The sequence below is a fragment of the Macrobrachium rosenbergii genome, chromosome 27 (genome assembly GCF_040412425.1).
Source record: "Macrobrachium rosenbergii isolate ZJJX-2024 chromosome 27, ASM4041242v1, whole genome shotgun sequence".
In the NCBI taxonomy this organism is placed as follows: Eukaryota; Metazoa; Arthropoda; class Malacostraca; order Decapoda; family Palaemonidae; genus Macrobrachium; species Macrobrachium rosenbergii.
Window position 1 is genome coordinate 2,108,483 of NC_089767.1, and position 20,729 is coordinate 2,129,211.

General features: G+C 37.6%; 1 protein-coding gene across 1 annotated transcript; it reads left to right on the plus strand.

Annotated features, from left to right (window-relative positions):
* The first annotated feature begins 1,146 nt into the window (after positions 1 to 1,146).
* LOC136853349 (epoxide hydrolase 3-like) lies at positions 1,147 to 18,628 on the plus strand. The gene is made up of 8 exons (XM_067128712.1): positions 1,147 to 1,524; positions 11,205 to 11,384; positions 12,436 to 12,566; positions 13,565 to 13,677; positions 13,834 to 14,002; positions 14,305 to 14,459; positions 16,483 to 16,621; positions 17,436 to 18,628. Exons 1-8 carry the CDS (start codon positions 1,510 to 1,512, stop codon positions 17,560 to 17,562), a joined length of 1,029 nt encoding a protein of 342 aa, XP_066984813.1. The 5' UTR covers positions 1,147 to 1,509; the 3' UTR covers positions 17,563 to 18,628.
* The last annotated feature ends 2,101 nt before the right edge of the window (positions 18,629 to 20,729 follow it).

Below are 20,729 nucleotides of genomic sequence, written 5' to 3' on the forward strand. Positions count from 1 at the left end.
CACACACACACAACATATATATATATATATATATATATATATATATATATATATATATATATATATATATATATATATATATATTATCAATCATCAATAGTCAAGCTGCAACCCTCGGTGGAAACGCATGATGCTACGGGCCCCAAGGCTCAAATACGGAACGCAGCCTGTTCAAAAATAAACTACATAATAATAATTTAAAAAATGTGATCAAACAAAACATTAAAACCAGACTTCTGAGCCTGGTCAGCTAAGATCCAGTGAACCTAATACTGAAACTTCTTAGTTCCAACAATGCGAGGAAGTGATTATTATTTTGGTCACTTTGAAACAACTACTAGAAAATTGTGTGGTATTGAAGCTCACATAGGAAAAGGCGTGACTTAGAATTAACAACGTCTATGCTATTACTGCCTAGTATATGGTACAATTAGGAAAGATCTGAAAGCACGCCCATGGAAGATCTGAATGCCATTTCGAAATAAAAAGAAATTTAAGTTAATGGAATCAAATTTTTAACCAACGACTTTAGACGCAGGCCAAAATAGTCTTCCTTTTCAAATGGCGTCTATCCTGGCTCAAGAAACTTGAGAGAATTGGGAAAAGACGAAGCAATGAAAACGAAAAACAAAAGAAACTGATATGGGGAAGAGGGAGGACAAGGAATTAATAGTATGTAGTTGCATGGCTTCTGGAAGCTGCACCTCAGTCTGGATGGTAGAAAATTCACGGACGAAACAAATCGTGACGGCGATTTCGTCTAGAAAAATAGACATCACCAATAAACATGATGGTGTCTGTTATTTCTATTTAAAGAACGCTGCACAGTTATCGCTGCTGAAGACAGCATAAATCTGTCAGCGAGAATATCAGAATAACGAAACACAAGGCACTGAAGGTGTGGTATGCTGGTAGGCAGATAAAATGGTCTTACTGTACACGTAATGAAGTTGCCAGTTAGTGATTTGTTCATTTTACTTCCAAGTTGACATAAAATTAACTGTGACAACGAAACCATAATCATGCCCGCCTTCGCTATATGCTTGTCATGATGACTGGGATGAACGCTGGCCTTGAAAATGGGATTAATTCTTTCATGAGTGTTCGTTTTTTTCTCTAATTTATTTTCCTCTGTTGCTTGTCGTTACTTTCAATTTCGCAAGCTCTGTGTTTGCAACCACGGAAATGTTTTACGACAGAGTGATGAAAGTTATAGGTTTTATACAGACTCTTTTATGACAATTGTTAGAATCAGTCTCTCGGCGTCCAGAGTTCACGAAATTGTTAAACATCCGGGACAAAGGAGCAAACGTGGTGTTATCACCTCTGGGAGGATATACCTCGAGTAGAGCGAACACCATCCGTTGTCGTGCGGCAGGCTGCGCCGAATGCGCTGCGCCCTCTTTGTAGTACCAGTTAATGCTGTGATCTTTTCTACACTGTTTATACTTTAGCTAAAAGGGGACCTGATTGTTACAGAAGTATAACAAAGCTGAAGAAGATCTTAAAATGGACGTTAAACAAGTAAGTGTTTACCGTCTGCACAGCGCAATTGTAGAAATGTATATTTCAACATCGCCACTTTGAACTGAACTTGTCCTTGAAGCATGACTACCATAGCGTTTATGCCGGTTGGTGCTGTACTTTTATAAAAATATTTTTTCTCATATCATCTGATTAGTTAATTGAAGATATTTTTTCTCATATATCATCTGATTGATTAACTGATTTGTGGCAATTAGAATTGGCGTGACAACATCTAAGTTATTGATGCCGCAATAAAATTAAATAGGAAATTATAAAGATAAATAAACAAATGCTATAAAAAGAGTTTTTATGCGGTGCGTAATAAAAAAAAAAAATGGGCGAGATTATATTACAACGCAGATTTGTAAACACGAAATGTGACACTATAATATGATACAAATGTTGTAAATACCGGTGTCCGTGAGGTGGTAACTTGTAGTCACATATATATATTATATATATATATATATATATATATATATATATATATATATATATATATATATATATATATATATATAATACTGTATACAAACACACACACACACACACACACACACACACACACACACACACACACACATATATATATATATATATATATATATATATATATATATATATATATATATATATATACTGTATATATATGACAATAGTGAAAAGGATTACTGTACGCTTGAGATATGACTCACGACGACTTAAAATTGATATACATTGAAGACGATGTGCTAAAATGGTTTAAGCGCTATTTCACTCGTACAAATATTTTTAGTACGAAGCCAAAACTGTAATAGATCTACCTTCAAACTCTGCTAGGAGGGGCAACGCTGCTGAATTATCATGGATTATGAAATTATACAAAGCTAAGTATTTTTTTTTTGGGATACGTGCACTGTTTTACCTGAGAAAAATAAGAATTGTGTATATGTATGTATATATATATATATATATATATATATATATATATATATAATTTTTTCAGGTGAATATATATATATATATTATATATATATATATATATATATATATATATATATATATATATATATATATATATACACACACACTGTATATTCGTCTGAAAATTTTTCTTCTTTAGACTGGATAGATCTTTACAACGGATGAGCATGCTAGCCCAGTGCCCTTTGATTGACTTCCCGTAGGGGCTTAGTACCGTCAGTACACCTCACGCGGTGCACTGTTGGCATTACTTAAGGTTCTGTGCAAAGTCTCTTCGGCCCCTAGCTGCAAACCCTTTCATTCCTTTTACTGCATCTCCATTCATATTCTTTCTTCCGTCTTACTTTCCACCATCTTCTAACAACTGTTTCAAAGTACAACTGAGAGGTTTTCCTCCTGTTACACTTCTTATCTTACTATATTTTCCTTGAAGCGCTGAATGATCTCATAGATCCCAGGGGTTACCCTTTGTAATTTTCTATCTATCTGTCTATCTTTTCCTAAGCCCATCAGCTGCTATCTTTTCCTAAGCCCATCAGCTGCTATAGGCCTGTCTATAATCCTTCATTCAGGCGTCAGTGCCCACAGTAAAATTAACATCTATAGAACAGCTTCCCCAAATTACTGTCAGACTTCGTCTGCTAAGTTAAACCCCTACACGTAACGGGACTGTAGTAACTGATTTATGAAATTTACGCTGTCAAGCCAAGCACAGGGCCACTTACAGCTACTCGGTGCTAAAGACACTGAAAAGAGGGAGTTAGGAGTGGTTGGGCAGCAAGATAAAGCGATCCAGAAAATAAGAGATGAAATACAGTGATCTAAAGGTGAATCTGGGAGAAAACCCACAGTTCCACTAAGAAGTGCTAGTTAGAGAGACTGGAGAGCAAGACTGAAGAGCGGAAGCGGAAATGGAGGCAAAGTCAAAGGCTAAAAAGTGGGTGCAGCCAGGGGACGAAGGGACCGCTGCGAAAGCCTTTTAGTAATGCCTACACTGCACCACGAATATGGATGAAGAACATATTTTCCTATTTTGGGATGCTTTCGTCAGTTGATGGAGTGTGAGGAAGAAGAACGACACTAGATTTGAAATGTTAAGACAATTCATGGGTGCTACTTGGGCTCGTTATCTACGAGTTACCTACTCCGAGATTCTATATTACTAAAAACTTGGCGGGAGCTCCTTGGGACGCCGTGTTAAGTACTAGCCCCTCGGGGGTCAAAGTATACGCCCTTATCGTGTAGTCGACAAATTATATTAATAAACGATTTCTTCGTGCGGCCGTCTACTTTACATTTACCATGCGGCGTTTAGTACTAGCACCTCGGCGTAGGTGACGCGTAGATAGCAAGCCAAAGTAGAACCAATTTTTGTTGAATGTATGAGACATACTCAGCCCTTATGTCTACAAAGCACGGAAATTACTGCAATCAAGTCATGCGCAATGTTAGCAAACTAATAAATAACTATTGCATGAAATGATTTCTATAAACCTATACTTAGAGAGTAATTATTCTGCAAACAATACTGCTCTAAAATGGAAGACTGCAGTATCTGCAAAAATACAAAACTGAGAAAAATGGCAGATACTGCAGTTTTCCCTTACCTTACTACTGATTTTGCAGATACCGCCAATGGGATCCCCTAAATAAAGGATTGAAGAATCATTCTGAAACTGCAGTAACGTGTGTATTACTGTTTCACGAGCCCAATGAGTGACAATCTCAGTTTCGAAAATTTTGCAGATACTGCAACTTTCCATTTTAGGACAGAATCGGCATCATGCAACCGTGTAGGAAATTACGCTAACCTTGCGATTAAATTAGGTTGAACATATTTAACAAAACTGCATGAGAACTGTACATAAACTAAGTCCGAGTTACCTAATTCACTGGTTAGGGCCAGAGGCACCTCTCGAGAGGGATTTCAACGGTCCTGGTCGTTTCGGCCTGAGTCATGTAGGCCTAACATCCAATACAATGTAAGACGTTATGTTTATGGTAGTTACCGTTATGTTATTTGCCGTCATTATTTTATGTTTTACGTACATCCCCAAAGGGCTGGTACTAAACACGGCGCCCATTTTGCAAATGTGTAAACGTGCTCTATCAGTTTTCCCACCTTAGGGAATTTTATCCCTGAAACCCCTCACTAAACTCACTAGGTATGTACATTGTCATAATCACCATAATCATCATTATGATCATTATCCTTGTTCATTTTTTGAGGCCCTACGCAAGCATTAATTTGTTCTAATAAGTGGCACAAGGAGATTCAGACTTTAAAAGATTCACTGCCGTCTTGTCAATCGAAGCCTGTAACTGCTTCTGTAAATAATCTAGTAGGCCACAGAGAATTATCTATTTTTTTGGTTACATAACGAAGTTCAAGCATTTTTAACGTATCCATACTAAAGGTATCTCTTTTTGGAGGCTACATTTTTAAGGTGGCTTTGGCCTATTTTCACTACGTTCAATATATGATCTTTACACTTGTACTATTATATTTCGTTTAATGCTAATTTTACCCCTTATTTATATACATTTTTTCCATTCAAGTCCATTATTTTCCTATTCAACTCTGTGTAATTAATCATCTCATTTTTATTTAGTACCTTAGTTACCTATAATTTCGTATAACTTCATAATACATAATAATTCGGCAGTGTTACTCCTCTTAGCAGTCTGAAGGCAGATCTAAAGTTTATACGTCATCCTTTTTTAACCTGCAAGAGTGAAACAGCTCTTAAAACCATTTCATTGTGTCGTCTTCAGTGCCTATCTATTTTAAGCCACACTTCCTTGCACTACTTCATCAAACTGTAGTCTATTGCACTGGTGTCAGTCATTTAGGCTTATATGATACACCACCAAGGTACTGTGTCTGTGTACTACATCGTTAGTCCTAGGTCAGGTAAGAATGAAATATAGGATTTAGGACTAAGTCCAAGCGCTGGAACCTGTGAAGCCATTCAGCGCTGAAAGGGAAATTGGGGGCATAGGCTAAAGGTTTGAAAAGTGTAGCAGGAGGAAAACTTCGCAGTTGCACTATGAATCACTTGTTAGGCCCTGTCCATGCACACTAGAGGGTACTGCCCGACGGGCAAACACTGTTCCCATAACCAATCCCACTATAATGACCGACTGAGTATGGAGCCAGAACGATGCGATTGACTGGTAACACTGCTTCAGAAGCGAGAGAAAATATAAACAGCTGGAGCCTGGAAGTGCCCAACGGGCATGCCCGCTAATGTGGACAGGCCATAAGAAAGGGTGGAAAGTAAAACGGAAGAAAGCCTATAGGAATGGAGGTACAGTAAAACGAATCAAAAAGGGTTGCAGCTAGGGGCCTAAGAAATGGATGCTGCAAAGAGCCTAAGTAATGCCTACAGTGCACCAAGACAGGCAAGGTTGGGGTGGTCCTGAGCGGGTGAGCAACCCTGCAGCCCCACACAACATGGTAGGCTAGGTTAAGTTCGATATGAAGGCTTCATGCGTGTCCAGACTACTTATTTCAGTTCCTTGTTTAGTTGCGCCATTTATGGGGGTCACTAGGGTTTATTTCACCAGTTTTTTCGTAATACACCAAATATTTTAAAATTTCTACCATTTTTCAAAGATTCTGAACCCTTTGCTTATGTTGCAGATTCAAAGTCGAGAACAACTGACAAATTTTATAGATAACTAGACTGAAATCAACTAGACTGATAATTTGCTGGTCTAACCTTTTAAATCTTCAGAAAAACCTAGTATATGACCAAGGGAGTAAAAAATAGAGTATGACTACCATGGCATTCACCTTGATTGGCTCCCACTAATTACATGGCTGACAGGACACTCAACATAAGTAGCTTGAGAGAGAGAGAGAGAGAGAGAGAGAGAGAGAGAGAGAGAGAGAGAGAGAGAGAGAGAGAGAGAGAGAGAGAGAGAGAGAGAGAGACTCATTAACAGGTACTCAAACATAAAAAGCAGTTTGAGCAGAATATACTATCAGACAAGTCTAGTCTATGATTGTAAAATAACGAGGGTTTATCCCCATTTTTGGTTTCAAATCAAAGAACATTTTATTTTATTTCAATTTTGGCTCCTAAGTATTGGTTTAGAACTTTTCCAATTAATATACAGTCATCTGTCATTATCCTGACAAAAGCCATTATGTCCCTCTCTTGAGGATCACTTCAAGCTAAAACCATACTTCTTTCAAATAGTAATTACCTTGAAACACTTGGAATTTTTTTAATAAAAGCTTTCTGTGCCCTATATTTCGACATTTAACTTACTGAATAATGCAGGGCTTTATATTTTTATAATGCAGGGTTTCATGTTTAAAAATATTTGTTGCAATCAGCTGAACTACTATAGCGGAAGTATCGAGTCTTCAATTTTCGGTAACTACCAACAGTATAGCAAAAGTTATTAACTTTTAAATTTTAAACCTTATTTCTTTTGTATATTAGATTAAGCATTTGTCCACTGCAGCGAAACTAATCTGATCAATACTTTAGTTTCGTTTAAGCTGGCTATAAACTGTATATAAAAATCAAGACTAATTTTTAGTGCCCGGTTTACTCTGACAGTTTAACGTTACAATTCGAAACTTTCAGTCCTTTACCGTAAACTTCCAGATTACTCAACATTAAATCACATTAATTAACAGGTACTTTCATGTTTTAAATAACATGTAACTATGAGCATATTAAAATCTGGTATGAAGCGAGTACAATTACATATTACCTAGTAATGATACATATGGTTTAACTTGGAAGTTTCATTACATCACATTATATCCGTCAAAGTTTTTTACCCCGGTAATTTTAAAATGAATATTCTACCTGGTCAAGGTGAACAGCATAAAAAGTTCTCGAAATATTTGAATTTGCATTTAAGGGCGACAAGCATACCAGTTTACAAACATCACTATTTATTGAAGTGTCATTTAACTTAATACATCTGAATCATCAATGCATTACAACTTACGGCTTCATTCTCACCTCAATTATAATTAAAAACTATGGTGGGGGTACAAGCACAGAGCACTGAAGTCCTTAAATAACAGGAGTACTGTTTGCACTGCTTTAAAACAACTGCTCCAGTTAAGCATTCCCTATAAAGCAAATAAACTCCGGTAGAGGAGTTTCATATTACAGAAAAACTTACATTACGATTCTTATAAAATCAGTAAAATAACGGTTTATTAACCGTGAACAGAAGCCTTCACAATAGACTCAACCAAGACTTAGGGTCCAACTTTCTCCAGAACAGATCAGCCACTTTCAGGAGCAAAATTTCTAGGAAACCATGGAACCAGAGGTGCACAAAAGTGCTAACTAATGAAGTGACCAAAGGAATGACCGTATGAAAGGTCAAGAGGTCAGATCTGCCGAGCAAAATCACGAAATGTTAATTTGCCAGAGCTGCAGAGTCGAGGCACAGTCTAATCTGGCATCAGTTTCCAAGAGTCAGATTTGTTTACTTAACATTGCAGGAATAAAGGTTCACTGAATAAATAAAAGCCAGGTGTGAGCATTAACCAAGGCTTGTCTATTGCATTAAATCGAAAACAGAGGTTTGCTCATTGTATTATTGGGACAAAGCTGTGAGCTTCAAACTACTGACAACAGTTAGGCCTATATTAATTGAAATTTGAAAAATGGAGGATCTAATTCACGTTAAATAATTCACGTTAAATAAGTTTCAAACACCAAAATTAGAACTTTCTAAGGAAAAAAGAATCACGTTATATCAATGTTTAAAGCAATCCACAACCAAGTTATTTTTTTCTGAAAAAATATTGAAAAGAACTTTGGATATCCAATTAATAAATTTACATAATTTAACAAAGTAATTAACGTAATTTAAACTTTCATCACGCATTAACCTAATTCTATGATACCTTACTATCAAAATTCAAAAACAAAACTAAAATTTATATGTTGAAAGCCATAGACTAAAAGGCAAAATCTGGGAAAATCAATATTTTAGTATTAAATATTAAGCTATGTTGCTTTTTAACCTTGAATGTTTGGCTATGTTGCTTTTTAACCTTGAATGTTTGGCTACGTTGCTTTTTAACCTTGAACGTTTGGCTATGTTGCTTTTTAACCTTGAATGTTTGGCTACGTTGCTTTTTAACCTTGAATGTTTGGCTACGCTGCTTTTTAACCTTGAATGTTTGGCTACATTGCTTTTAACCTAACGTTTGGCTATGTTTTTTAACTTGAATGTTTGGCTACGTTGCTTTTAACCTTGAATGTTTGGCTACGTTGCTTTTTAACCTTGAACGTTTGGCTACGTTGCTTTTTAACCTTGAATGTTTGGCTACGTTGCTTTTTAACCTTGAATGTTTGGCTACGTTGCTTTTTAACCTTGAATGTTTGGCTACGTTGCTTTTTAACCTTGAATGTTAGGCTACGTTGCTTTTTAACCTTGAATGTTAGGCTACGTTGCTTTTTAACCTTGAATGTTAGGCTACGTTGCTTTTTAACCTTGAATGTTAGGCTACGTTGCTTTTAACCTTGAACCTTGAACCTGAATGTTAGGCTACGCTGCTTTTTAACCTTGAATGTTAGGCTACGTTGCTTTTTAACATTGAATGTTAGGCCACTATGCTTTTTAACCTGAATGTTAGGCTACGTTGCTTTTTAACCTTGAATGTTAGGCTACGAATGTTAACCTTGAATGTTAGGCTACGTTGCTTTTTAACATTGAATGTTAGGCTACGTTGCTTTTTAAATCTTTGAAACCAAAGAATCTTGTCAACGTCCTCTAACTTATAAAAATGGCTGGACTGACAGATTTACCTCCTGAAAGGAAGAAAAAGTATTAACTGGTTGTATGAACCTCCCATGCACCCGCCCATAGGTCGTAAGACCTATGGGCAGGTGCATGGGAGGGGCCTCCACCCTTACAAGGGCGGTGCCCCTGTAGGGGTAGAGGTAAAAAAAGTAAAGTGGGTTCATAAAATCACTTATCTTATCCCCAACCTGGTTTTTTTTTTATGAAGCCAAACCTGGGATGAAGAGATGAAGAGTAGGCCTATTCCACTTATGGGTAGCTTGAGACTAGTTAGCCTTGCTTAAATATCTTGAGACTCCAATTATATTTCTCAATAGTAATTTGCTCCATAAAGTGAGTTGGATTTCACGAAAACCTGAAAGTATTTGAAGTTTCCATTATACCAATATATATGGATTTGTTTTGTTAAATTAAAAACTTAAAACCAGTCCTTTCATTACAGGATTCAAGGTAGATATGAAGTTTAAAAAGATAAGAAGGCTTTACAATTAGTCACGTAAGTTTTAAAAGGCACACTTTAATTTCAAGGTAGGTTATAGGTTGAATACTAACCTTCACAGATTGAACAGACCTGTTGATTTTCTTAACTGAAAATCCCTAATTCAACTGAAAAAATCCCTATTAAAGAAACAGGAACAAAAATACAGTACGCATTTCACACGCCATTACATTAACCAACAAGAATCAATAACGACTGCGATGAGGAGGAAATAACCTGTTAGCTGGAATCACGAAAATCTTAGAAACTGATAAAATATATTAAACATAACCGCAAAGAAGCTTAGCCTTTTCAGAGCCTGGAAGAATCTACCAAGTCAATACGTAGACCGTCCTTCAAACCATCGAAATCCAACCGTAAATTCAACAATTGTGTGTTTTCCTTCTAAAAATTAAGATGCTAAACATAACCGTAAGGAAACTTAACCTTTGCAGAGCCTGGAAGAATCACCAAGTCTGTAAGTAGACCGTACTTTCAACCACCAAAATCCAACCATAATTTCAACCCATGATTTCCAACACTAACTATATTTCCTCCTCGTCCATTGACTGCCCAGATCCGCCACAAACTTACATACTAACGGTATAAGGCTTCGTTGCTCCCGAAGCAAAAACAATGAATAAAGGATGGTAATGGTATTTGTCCAAAAAGCGGCTACTGTCGATATCATCATCCAAGGACCCTGGAGTCGCCGTACTTTACAGTAAACTCGGACCGTTGGATCAAAGTCTAAAATCTTGCGTTGGACGACTTACCCGAAAGAGTACGGCGTCCTTTGATTTTAAAATAATATTCTTTCTTTATGAGGAAACTGTAAAAGCATCTGTTGATGCATTAACACTAACTGTTTGATTCTGCGCTTTATCATGACTCTTCGATATTATGATAAAACTGGCTCGTCTATTTATCGTAACAAAACTTTTATCGACATTTTTACCGAACGAAACTGTAACATTGTAATGAAACAAAGTCTTACGTTTTGAGGAATATATGATATTTGCGTAGCATGATCAAGCAGTCGTATTTCTCTGTAATTTCCACATGGTAGTGCATTTTCTTTACTTTATTTTATAATTATATATATATATATATATATATATATATATATATATATATATATATATATATATATATGTGTATATATATATATTTATGTTTTATATTTGTACTATATGTAGATGCACCTGTATATGAAAATGTGCATATGTAGAGTAGAAACATACAGTATAGCGTACAAGTCGTGTTAAATTGTATTCTATAAGAAACAAATGTTATACCATGTAAATAGGCTGTGAAAGCAATAATCACAGATGAAGTACTTGACAAAAATCTGCTGTCCACCTTACTTATTTTTAACTAGTTCAGTCCCATTGCTCAACTGATCTAATCTACAAATAATTCATTCTCATTATTTTTTCAGATAATACGACTGATTGTGCTGAAACTTCTGTCTGCAGCTATAGCACTGACAGTTCTGGCAGGCCTGCTCTTCAGAAGATGGAGAAGTGGAGGAAACTACTTCAAAATCAAGCCTCGACCTACACCACCATCTATCCTGAATGATAAAAAATGGGGTACTCACAGATATATGAGCCTGAAGGTAATGACCTGAGTTATCATTACGTTCCGACAGCATTGTTATCATTACGTTACGACAGCATTGTAAGCTTAATCTTTGTTTTGAATTGAATACAGAATTTAGGCCAAAGGCCAAGCACTAGGACCTACGAGGTCATTCAGCGCTGAAACGGAAATTGGCTGTTAAATTTAGAAAGGTGTAACAGGATAATTCAACTGTTAGGAGAGGGTGGAGAGTAAGATGGAAGAAAGAGAATATGAAAGGAGGTACAGTAAAGGGAACGAAAGGGGTTGCAGCTGGGGGCCGAAGGCACACTGCAAAGAACATTAAGTAATGCCTACAGTGCACCACATGAGGTGCACTGACAGCACTATCCCCCCCTACGGGGAATCTTTGTTTTGGTTTAACAATCTCTACGTACTGCTTGCCTTATTATATTTAAATAACCAAACAGTGCATAAGTTTGTCTCACACAGTAGTGCATTGACCTTTTGCTAATTTAAAACACCGTTGTTGAGTCTGAGTACTGGGAGAGGAAGTTACAGTAGAAGAAACAGGCATGGAAAAAATATACAGGTATAGGAATGGAATACAGGGTTTAGGCCAAAGGCCAAGCACTGGGACCTATGAGGTCATTCAGTGCTGGAAAGGAAATTGAGTATAGGTAGGTTTGAAAGGTGTAACAGGAAGAAAACCTCGCAGTTGCACCATGAAATAATTGTTAGGAGAGGGTAGATAGGAAGAGGGAAGAAAGATAATATGAATGGAGGTACAGAGAAAGGAAATGTTAAGGGGTTGCTGCTAAGAACCTTCAGTAATGCCTACAGTGCACCCCATGGGGAGCACTGAACGCTCTACCCCCCTACGGGGTGTACAGGTATAAGAACAATCTGTCAAATTTTGCTGCTTCAAAAATCATAGATCCCTTATTACAACGTGACAGGAAATTGTGTTTACTTTCTACTGCTTATCACAGTATTTTCAAGTCTTTCAGTTATTGTTAATTCAAGTAGGAAAGTTTTCATGGGAGTTGTGGAGCGTAGCTTTTTAGAAAAACTTTCACTTTCGCCAGAAACAAGGAATCCGTCTGCATTACGTTGAGAAAGGCAACAGCGACAATCCTCTCATCGTGTGTCTTCACGGCTTCCCCGAATGCTGGTTTTCTTGGAGGCATCAACTGGAAAATCTCTCTGATAAGTACTGGTGAGTTTTCGTGAATGGGACATTGTCCTTTCTTTTATGGGTTAGGTCTGTTTCACTGTAGGACAATCATTTCTTGGCATGGAATGGAATGGAATGTAGTTTGAGCCAAAGGCCAAGCACTGGGTACTATGAGGTCATTCAGCAGTGGAAAGGAAATTGAGAGTTGGTAGGCTTGAAAGGTGTAACAGGAGGAAAACCTCAAAGCAGTTGCACTATGAAATAAATGTCAGGAGAGGGTGGATAGCAAGATGGAAGAAGGATAATATGAATGGAGGTACAGTAAAAGGAATGAAAGGGGTTGCAGCTAGGGGCCGAAAGAACGCTGCAAAGAATCTTTAGTAATGCCCACAGTGCACCACGTGAGGTGCACTGACGGCCCTAACCCCCTACAGGATCATTTCTCGGCCAGTTTTAGGATTAAATTACAAGTCCTCAATAAGTGACCTTGTTAGTACTGTTTGGGAACAAGAGGGTATAAAAGGCGCTTTCTTTCACCAAAGGATTTTTTTAACCTTACCCACAGGAACTCTGACTCAGTGGTACCTTATGTTGATGGCAGGAAAATAAAAGTGCAAATCTAACTCGTAAACTGCAGTATTTCTCTCGATTTCTGGTGTTGTACTGGCTATCAGTAATGTTGAGACGAGTGGTTTACTGTGTACTCCAGCTTTCCAACAATTATGCCTTTAACGGAAATACTCTTTGTAGCCCTTGTTTAACAGGCTATCATTTGCTTAGTTACTCAGAATTTTCCTTCATAACCTTTAATGAAGTGCATTGTTTGTCTCATGCTGGGTATCAATACCCTGTAAAGTTATATATATTTCTCTGATATTTTTTATTAACACTGCCCAAAACATGCCTCCACATCTTGTGCACTTCGCTCCGTGTTTTAGGAAGTGCAGTGCTGTACCGTAAAATTACCACTCAAGAAGGTGCTCTCACATAATATATGACATTTTAGGGTACAATGCGCCTGATTACAGAATTTTCCTCAGGGTTGTAGCTGTGGACATGCGTGGTTATGCCGATTCTGATAAGCCTTCGGCTAAGTCTGCCTATGACATCGCACTTTTGGTGGAGGATATAAGGGAATTCATACTTGGCTTAGGTGAGTAGCATCTGAGAGAGGGCATATTTCCTCAAGTGTACTTGTTGCTGAAATTCCACAACATGGAAATGGTTTTTGCAGATATATTAAGTATCAACTCCAATGTTCATTTCTGGAGTAGGGAAATGCATTCAAAAGACGAAATATTCATTCCAGGTCAAGATAAGTGTGTTCTCATGGCTCACGACTGGGGCGGTGCTATTGCATGGCAGCTTGTTCTGAGATATCCTGAGCTCTTCCATGCTCACGTCAGCTGCAATGGTCCCCACCCTGTGGCATTCATGAAAGCTTTCAGAAAATCATGGAAACAGCTATTCATGTCTTGGTAAGTTAGGCAAACCTGTATTGGACACTGGAAATATTTTGTTGGTGTAAGTCCATCCCAAGCTAACATACATATCTATCTTCTATGCATGATGACTTGCCAAAAGCAGTTTTTTGTTTCAGTAGCTTGCATACTAATCATTTACAGCTGAGTCCACTTCAGCACCTGATCACAAACTCATAATTTTTATGGAAGAAATGAGCAAGAAAATGATTAGATATTACTTCATTTGGACTTGCTGCCTCAGAGGAAGTTTATAGTGACCACAATGCTTTTCTTAACTAAATTCTTCTTACACACAGGTACATGGTATTCTTCCAAACGCCATACATCCCAGAGCTTTCCCTGCGCGTTAAAGATCTGGAAATATTCGAGAAAGCTTTCCGTGGAGGACAGTACAAAGAAGCTTATCCAGATAATGTCATCGAAGCTTATAAATACTACTATGCTCAGAAAGGTAATGAACTGAATAAAATATAGAATTTAAGCCAAAGGCCAAGCACTGGGACCTATGAGGTCATTCAGCTCTGAAAACACCACAAAGTCTTTAGCTAGCCACACACAAAGTTACTGGTAGCATGTAAAGAGGACTTGGATTTTGCTAAACATATCTGACAGCAATAAACACAAAGGACGGAGTACAGCTTTGCCCTAAAATGGAAGATTGCAGTATCTGCAAAAATACAAAACTGAGAAAAATGGTAGATACTCCCTGGCCTTACTACTTATTTTGCAGATACTGCAAATGGGACCCCCTGAATACACCCCCTGAATACTCGTGGAAAGCATTGAGGAATTAGTCTGTAACTGCAGTAACTTGTGTATTAGTGTTTCATGAGCCCAATAGGTGGTATCTCTCAATTTCGATAATTTTGCAGATATATACTGCATTTTCCCATTTTAGGGCATTGTTAACTTCTGTTTGATGTGATTCCAGTGAGAGTTGCTATGGCTTTAAAGAAATTTGTATCCTTTTAAAATTACTGTATATTGAGCAGGATTTTTTAAGTGTTAGTAAATGATGAAGAATCTCATCGCATTCAGTGAATTGAACAGTGATGTAACAGCTGAATCATGAGTGTTATAGGCCTAACAGCTGAATCATGAGTGTTATAGGCCAACTATGGTATGATTGAGATGTCTAGGAGGAAACGCTAAGTGACGGCTCGTTTCATCTTGGTTGTTTGTTGAAATAAGGCAACCAAGCTGGAAATTAATTTGGTCATTGTCGATTAGGCTACTATACTGCCCTAAAATGGAAAACTGCAGTATCTGCAAAGTTTTTGAAATTGAGATATGCCACTAACTGGGCTCGTGAAACACAAAATACACAAGTTACTGCAGTTTCAGAATGATTCTTCAATGCTTTATTTAGTGGGTCCCATTTGCAGTATCTGCAAAATCAGTAGTAATGCCAGGGAAAACTGCAGCAAATACCATTTTTATCAGTTTTGTATTTTTGCAGATACTGCAGTCTTCCATTTTAGGGCAGTATACTGTCCCAACCCAAACGTTGTATCACCACAGAGTGCTCTATCTTACGATAAGCTAAGCTACTTTACCATTACGATAAGGTGGAGAACTTCAGAGAGCAACTACTGTACATACATCAAAACTTGACTCTCAGTATTTACTTGTCATTTTACCCTTTTTATCTGTTAGGATTCACTCTTCAGTGCTAGCATAAGCATGCTATTGAGCACGGTCTGGATCGCCCTCAGAGCTGAACCTAAATTTGTTGGACTTATTGTATTTACGACATTGAGGGTCAAGTGTATAATCAGAGGAACCTCTTACGGCTGCTATTTCTTGGAAAATAGCTGTATTGTTCCTCCCCTGGTAGGATACCTGTGGAAGGCAGGAATTCACTCTGGGTGAAAAACCCTTATATCCACATTATGAGTCAAATCCTGAACAATATTGTGCAGGACTACCCCCATTCTCCTTTTGTTAATTAATGAAGAATCAAATACACATGAATCTCGCCTAATGATCAGATATATGCCCCGTAGTGGGATAGTCCCGTCAGTGCACCTCATGCGGTGCACTGTAGGCATTACTTAAGGTTCTTTGCAGCTTCCCTTCGGCCCTGGCTGCAACCCCTTTCGTTCCTTTTACTGTGCCTCCTTTCATGTTCTCTTTCTTCCATCTTACTTTCCACCCTCTCCTAACAACTGATTCATAGTGCAACTGCTTTGAGGTTTTCCTCTTGTTACACCTTTCTAACTTTTCCTGTCCATTTCCGTTTCGGCGCTGAATGGCCTCATACGTCCTAGTGTTTGGCCTTGGGCCTAAATTCTTATTCAATTCAATTCAGTTCAATAATGATGAGGCAATGATTATGTGTCAGGCTACATACGTCAGCTCTTCAGCTGTCACAAAATATCAAACAGCTAAACATAGAAAATGTCTGTGAATCAATGGAATCCAGTACTGTAAATTGTTTCTTTGTGTGTTAACGCATTTTGTTTTTTGTTCAGGTGCTCTGACACCGCCCATCAATTACTATCGTAACATCGATTTTGAAAGAGGTACCGAGAACATACCCAAGGTCACCGTCCCGACCCTTATCATATGGGGCAGCAAGGATGCGTATCTCGTCAAGGAAATGGCGATCTTGTAAGTACTGTAGCACATCACTGTACAGTTCTCTAAGAGTAAAGGTAATATGTAGTACATGTGGAAAAATGTTACTGAACAATTAATTATTACCTGGTATCTTTTAGAGTATTATTATTATTATTATTATTATTATTATTATTATTATTATTATTATTATTATTATTATTATTATTAAGCACTCAGACAAAATTATACACACACACACACACATAGTATGTATGTGTATATATATATATGCAAGTATATGTATTATATATCTATGTATGTATGCATATACATATACATGTGTATATATGTATATAAACACACTAACATACATACATACATGACATTTTTTATCACACCGTGATTTATATACAATCATGAAGCTACAAATGTCGCTTAATATCAAATTCACGCTACCTCGGGAATATCTCCGATGGAGAATTATCACCGAAGGGGAATTTATAAGTGATAAATGGATTGGTACTGCTCAGTGGTAACGTCGACTGGAGTTGCTGGGTACGTGCCTGTGTCGAGGGATCACGTCCCGACAGTACCAATCCATTTATCACTTATAAATTCCCCTTCGGTGACAATTCTCCATCGGAGATATTCCCGAGGTAGCGTGAATTTGATATTAAGCGACATTTGTAGCTTCATGTTTACATACCGTACATACATACATTCGTCAAATGCTAATGCACAAGCGGCACCTAAAGACGAATCTGAAAACTACACTTGTAAATGTTATGAGGAAAAAAAAATACTTTTTCATGCCCTGTATTATCACGTAGTAAAGCTATTATATACTATCTCTTTGCACCAACAGGGCCGGGGCCGAATGCGAAACCTCAGTCGTCAAATACTTGGACAATGCCACCCACTGGGTCCAGCAAGACGAACCTCAACAAGTGAATAGTATCGTCCGAGAATACCTGGCTTCTAAATCACTATAGATCCATTTTTTTTATTTTAAATAGGATTATGTATTAACATGGTTACTGTGAGTTTTACATACTTGGTTCCATTGGTCAATAGTAGAACAAGTAAAAAATGTCCTGAAAAATAATGTGAACTCTACAAGCTCGGTACCATTGCTCAACAGTAGAACAGGTTAAAATCTTTCCATTTGAGTTTATCTCTTGAGAAACATGCTATGCGCCATTTATTAGGAACTAGTGTCATGAATGAAAATTAGTGCCTTTCAAATCTCAATAACACTGTCATTTATGATGCTATGACCTTACATTTACCTTAATCGAAGCAATCAGTGCCATTCAAATCGCAATAACATTGTTAGTTAAGATGTTATGACCTTAAATTTTTGTAATTGAAGCAATCACTGCTTCTCAAATTGCAATAACATTGTCATTTATGATGTTATGACCTTACATTTATCTTAACTGAATCAATCAGCACCTTTTCAAAATTCAATAACATTTTTATGATGCTTTGACCATACATTTTTTTTATTGAAGCAATCAATGCTTTTCATATTTCAATCACATTGTCAGTTATGGCGCTATGACCATACATTTTTTCTTTAATCAATGCTACTTCGATGTACATTAAGCCCAAAATTTTTGAAAAACGATTATTGGCCAGGATATTTGTAAGAATGTCCAGCGTGTGATTGGTGTTTTGTCCAAATATTTTTTCTGTAAAATGTTTATCACGTTTTTATGGTATAATATTTTTCTGTAAAATGTTTTTTATCACGTTTTTATTGTATAAACTATATACCCAAGACAATGTTTGTATTTTTACCTTATTTTGCTTTTACAGTGTTGTGTGGTGATAAATTGTTTCTTTAAAAAAACTCAGGAAATTTCTGACAATATTGTCACACTTAATAAATATTAATTACATGTCATGGAGTATGATAATAACGATCCTAACACATATTTAATAGAGCATCCTAACAGCTGTGAATCAGAAAAATAATGGGGATTAATGCAAAAAATATTATTACAATTTCCAAAAAATGAATATTGTTGTATAGGTAATAAACATTATTAAACATGGCGTATATTAATAATAATCCTAACAAACGTGCGAATAATGATTAAAGACGAAGATAATGGTGAACAATGAAGAAAAAACTGTTGTTAATGAATGAAAATTAACGAAAAAAGATGAATAATGGCAAAAATTCTTACTCACCAAAATCTGATTAGTTCCTATCTTGTCTATTATTTTTGTAAAGCAGTCACTTGCATTAATTCATAGACAGTCAGGGGCCACCACCAAGAAGTGGGGAGGGGGTGAGGCCGGAAATATTAATAAAACAGACTACGCCACAATATGCGTTTGTAGTACGCCGAGCTGACAGAGGGAAGACGAAGACTTGGCATAGTCAGCTGTGAGACCGCGGCGACACAGAATTTGGCAGTCAGTCTTCATGGCATTAAAAGCCACAGATAGGCTCCTTTTGCACTGTGCCCCCGCTGTTCTTGTTCAAGGTGAGGGGCATCTGTTCCAGCCCGCCTCCCGTCAACGAGAGTTTTCAAGAGCTGTTCACATATTGTAGTATCCTCCTTCACAGGGCAAAAACCGATAATATTATTGGTGACTGAAAATTCTGTCAGTACAGCGCCCTGATGCTGAGGTCAGACTCCAAATATTGCTGATCTGGGGTGTGTTCATGTGTGTAGCGGCTGGAACAAACTGGCAGAAGTTCTATGTATTCATGGGCGTACACTAGAACAGCCCTCTGTCATGTTCCAGGTGTGGGGTTCGTGCCCAACAAGGCCTATACTGTTGTTCCTCCGTCAGACAACTTTCCCACAGCAACTTGGGTCCTCACAGCAGTTGCTGAATGCATGGAGGGGATGGCAGCTTTGCAGGCTGGTATTTCCTGGTCACTGAAGGTATGACAGTAGGCCAATGCCTAATTCTTCTTGCTTTCTTAGGTCACTTCCTCTTCATGGGGTCACTCCTTTGGAGGTATGATGTGATGTGTGCACAATGTACATACAGTAATTACTGTAATTACAGTTGTTTTATTTACAGTATCGATAGTTGTGACGCTAGTGCTTCACTTGAGTTACCTACGGTTTTTACCGTTATTGCAGTTGTTTTGCTTAAAGTGTCGACAGTTGTGACGGTAGGTAACTATTGAATACCCGACTATCGATACTTCAGGGGTTAGCGGTTACCCTATCATTAAAAATCTCAGCAGGATTTAAGGTTTGTTTTTTTATACTCGGCGTATGAGACGATCCCCCATTTTGGGGGAGATTTTTTAGGGTTAAAAGGATTCCATGTACGAGCAAATACGATAGTTCTCCTGTGACCAGACTGCCTTATAGACCACATTAATAGCCCCATCCCCAATTTGGAAAAACATTCCTACAGTACTTGAGGCTTCTTAACAAAGTTTTGGTGAGACAGGCCTAGGCTTTTGGTAATTCTAAGCCGGCGGTAGTTCTCCTGTGAATTTAAAGTCATTTTGTCCAGACTGACCTTATAGACCACATTAATAAGCCCCCATCCTCCCTCAATTTGGAAAAACATTCGTTAGGTTGGTATTTTTAGGGGTTTACTGGTTACAATTTTGCCGTATGCTAGGCTTAATGCCGTCTTAGACCTACCCCACGTTAGGTAAAAGTTGTTCAAAGGTCAATGACAGCTTAGTTACAGGTTCTTTTTTACCTTTTCTCCTAAAGGAAGTAAAATAACATAGACGTCAATTGCCATAGTCATGAAGAATTACCGTTCTTTTACCTTTTGACGGCATGAACAGCCATACTAACTCGTTTTCGTCCTCTTCCTGATATACCAAGTGTTCAGCATCGAAGGTATATGGCAATTCAGGCAACTAACTCGAGCGTGGGACGCCATATTGGATTCAAAATTGCCTTCAGCACTGACCTTACGACGACTTCACGTGGCTATTTTAGTTCGTATGGCAGTATCCTGTTGGTCATTTTGTTAATGAAGCTTAAATCTTTTGAAGGGTATTCTTAAAAGTTTAATTTTTGTTGTTAAAACAATTAAATACCGTTTGAATGGTTGCAATATTTCACCCTGGACTAACAAAGTTCCACAGGTTTGGAACCACTGGTAGTGATGGCAATAGGCTAGCGCTGGCTCCAGAACTGAAGTGACACAAGGGTTTGGA

Coding starts and splice junctions, on each gene's coding strand:
- LOC136853349 (XM_067128712.1), top strand. Junction 11,385..12,435: donor ACAGATATATGAGCCTGAAG/GTAATGACCTGA, acceptor CACTTTCGCCAG/AAACAAGGAATCCGTCTGCA. Junction 16,622..17,435: donor GTCAAGGAAATGGCGATCTT/GTAAGTACTGTA, acceptor TTGCACCAACAG/GGCCGGGGCCGAATGCGAAA.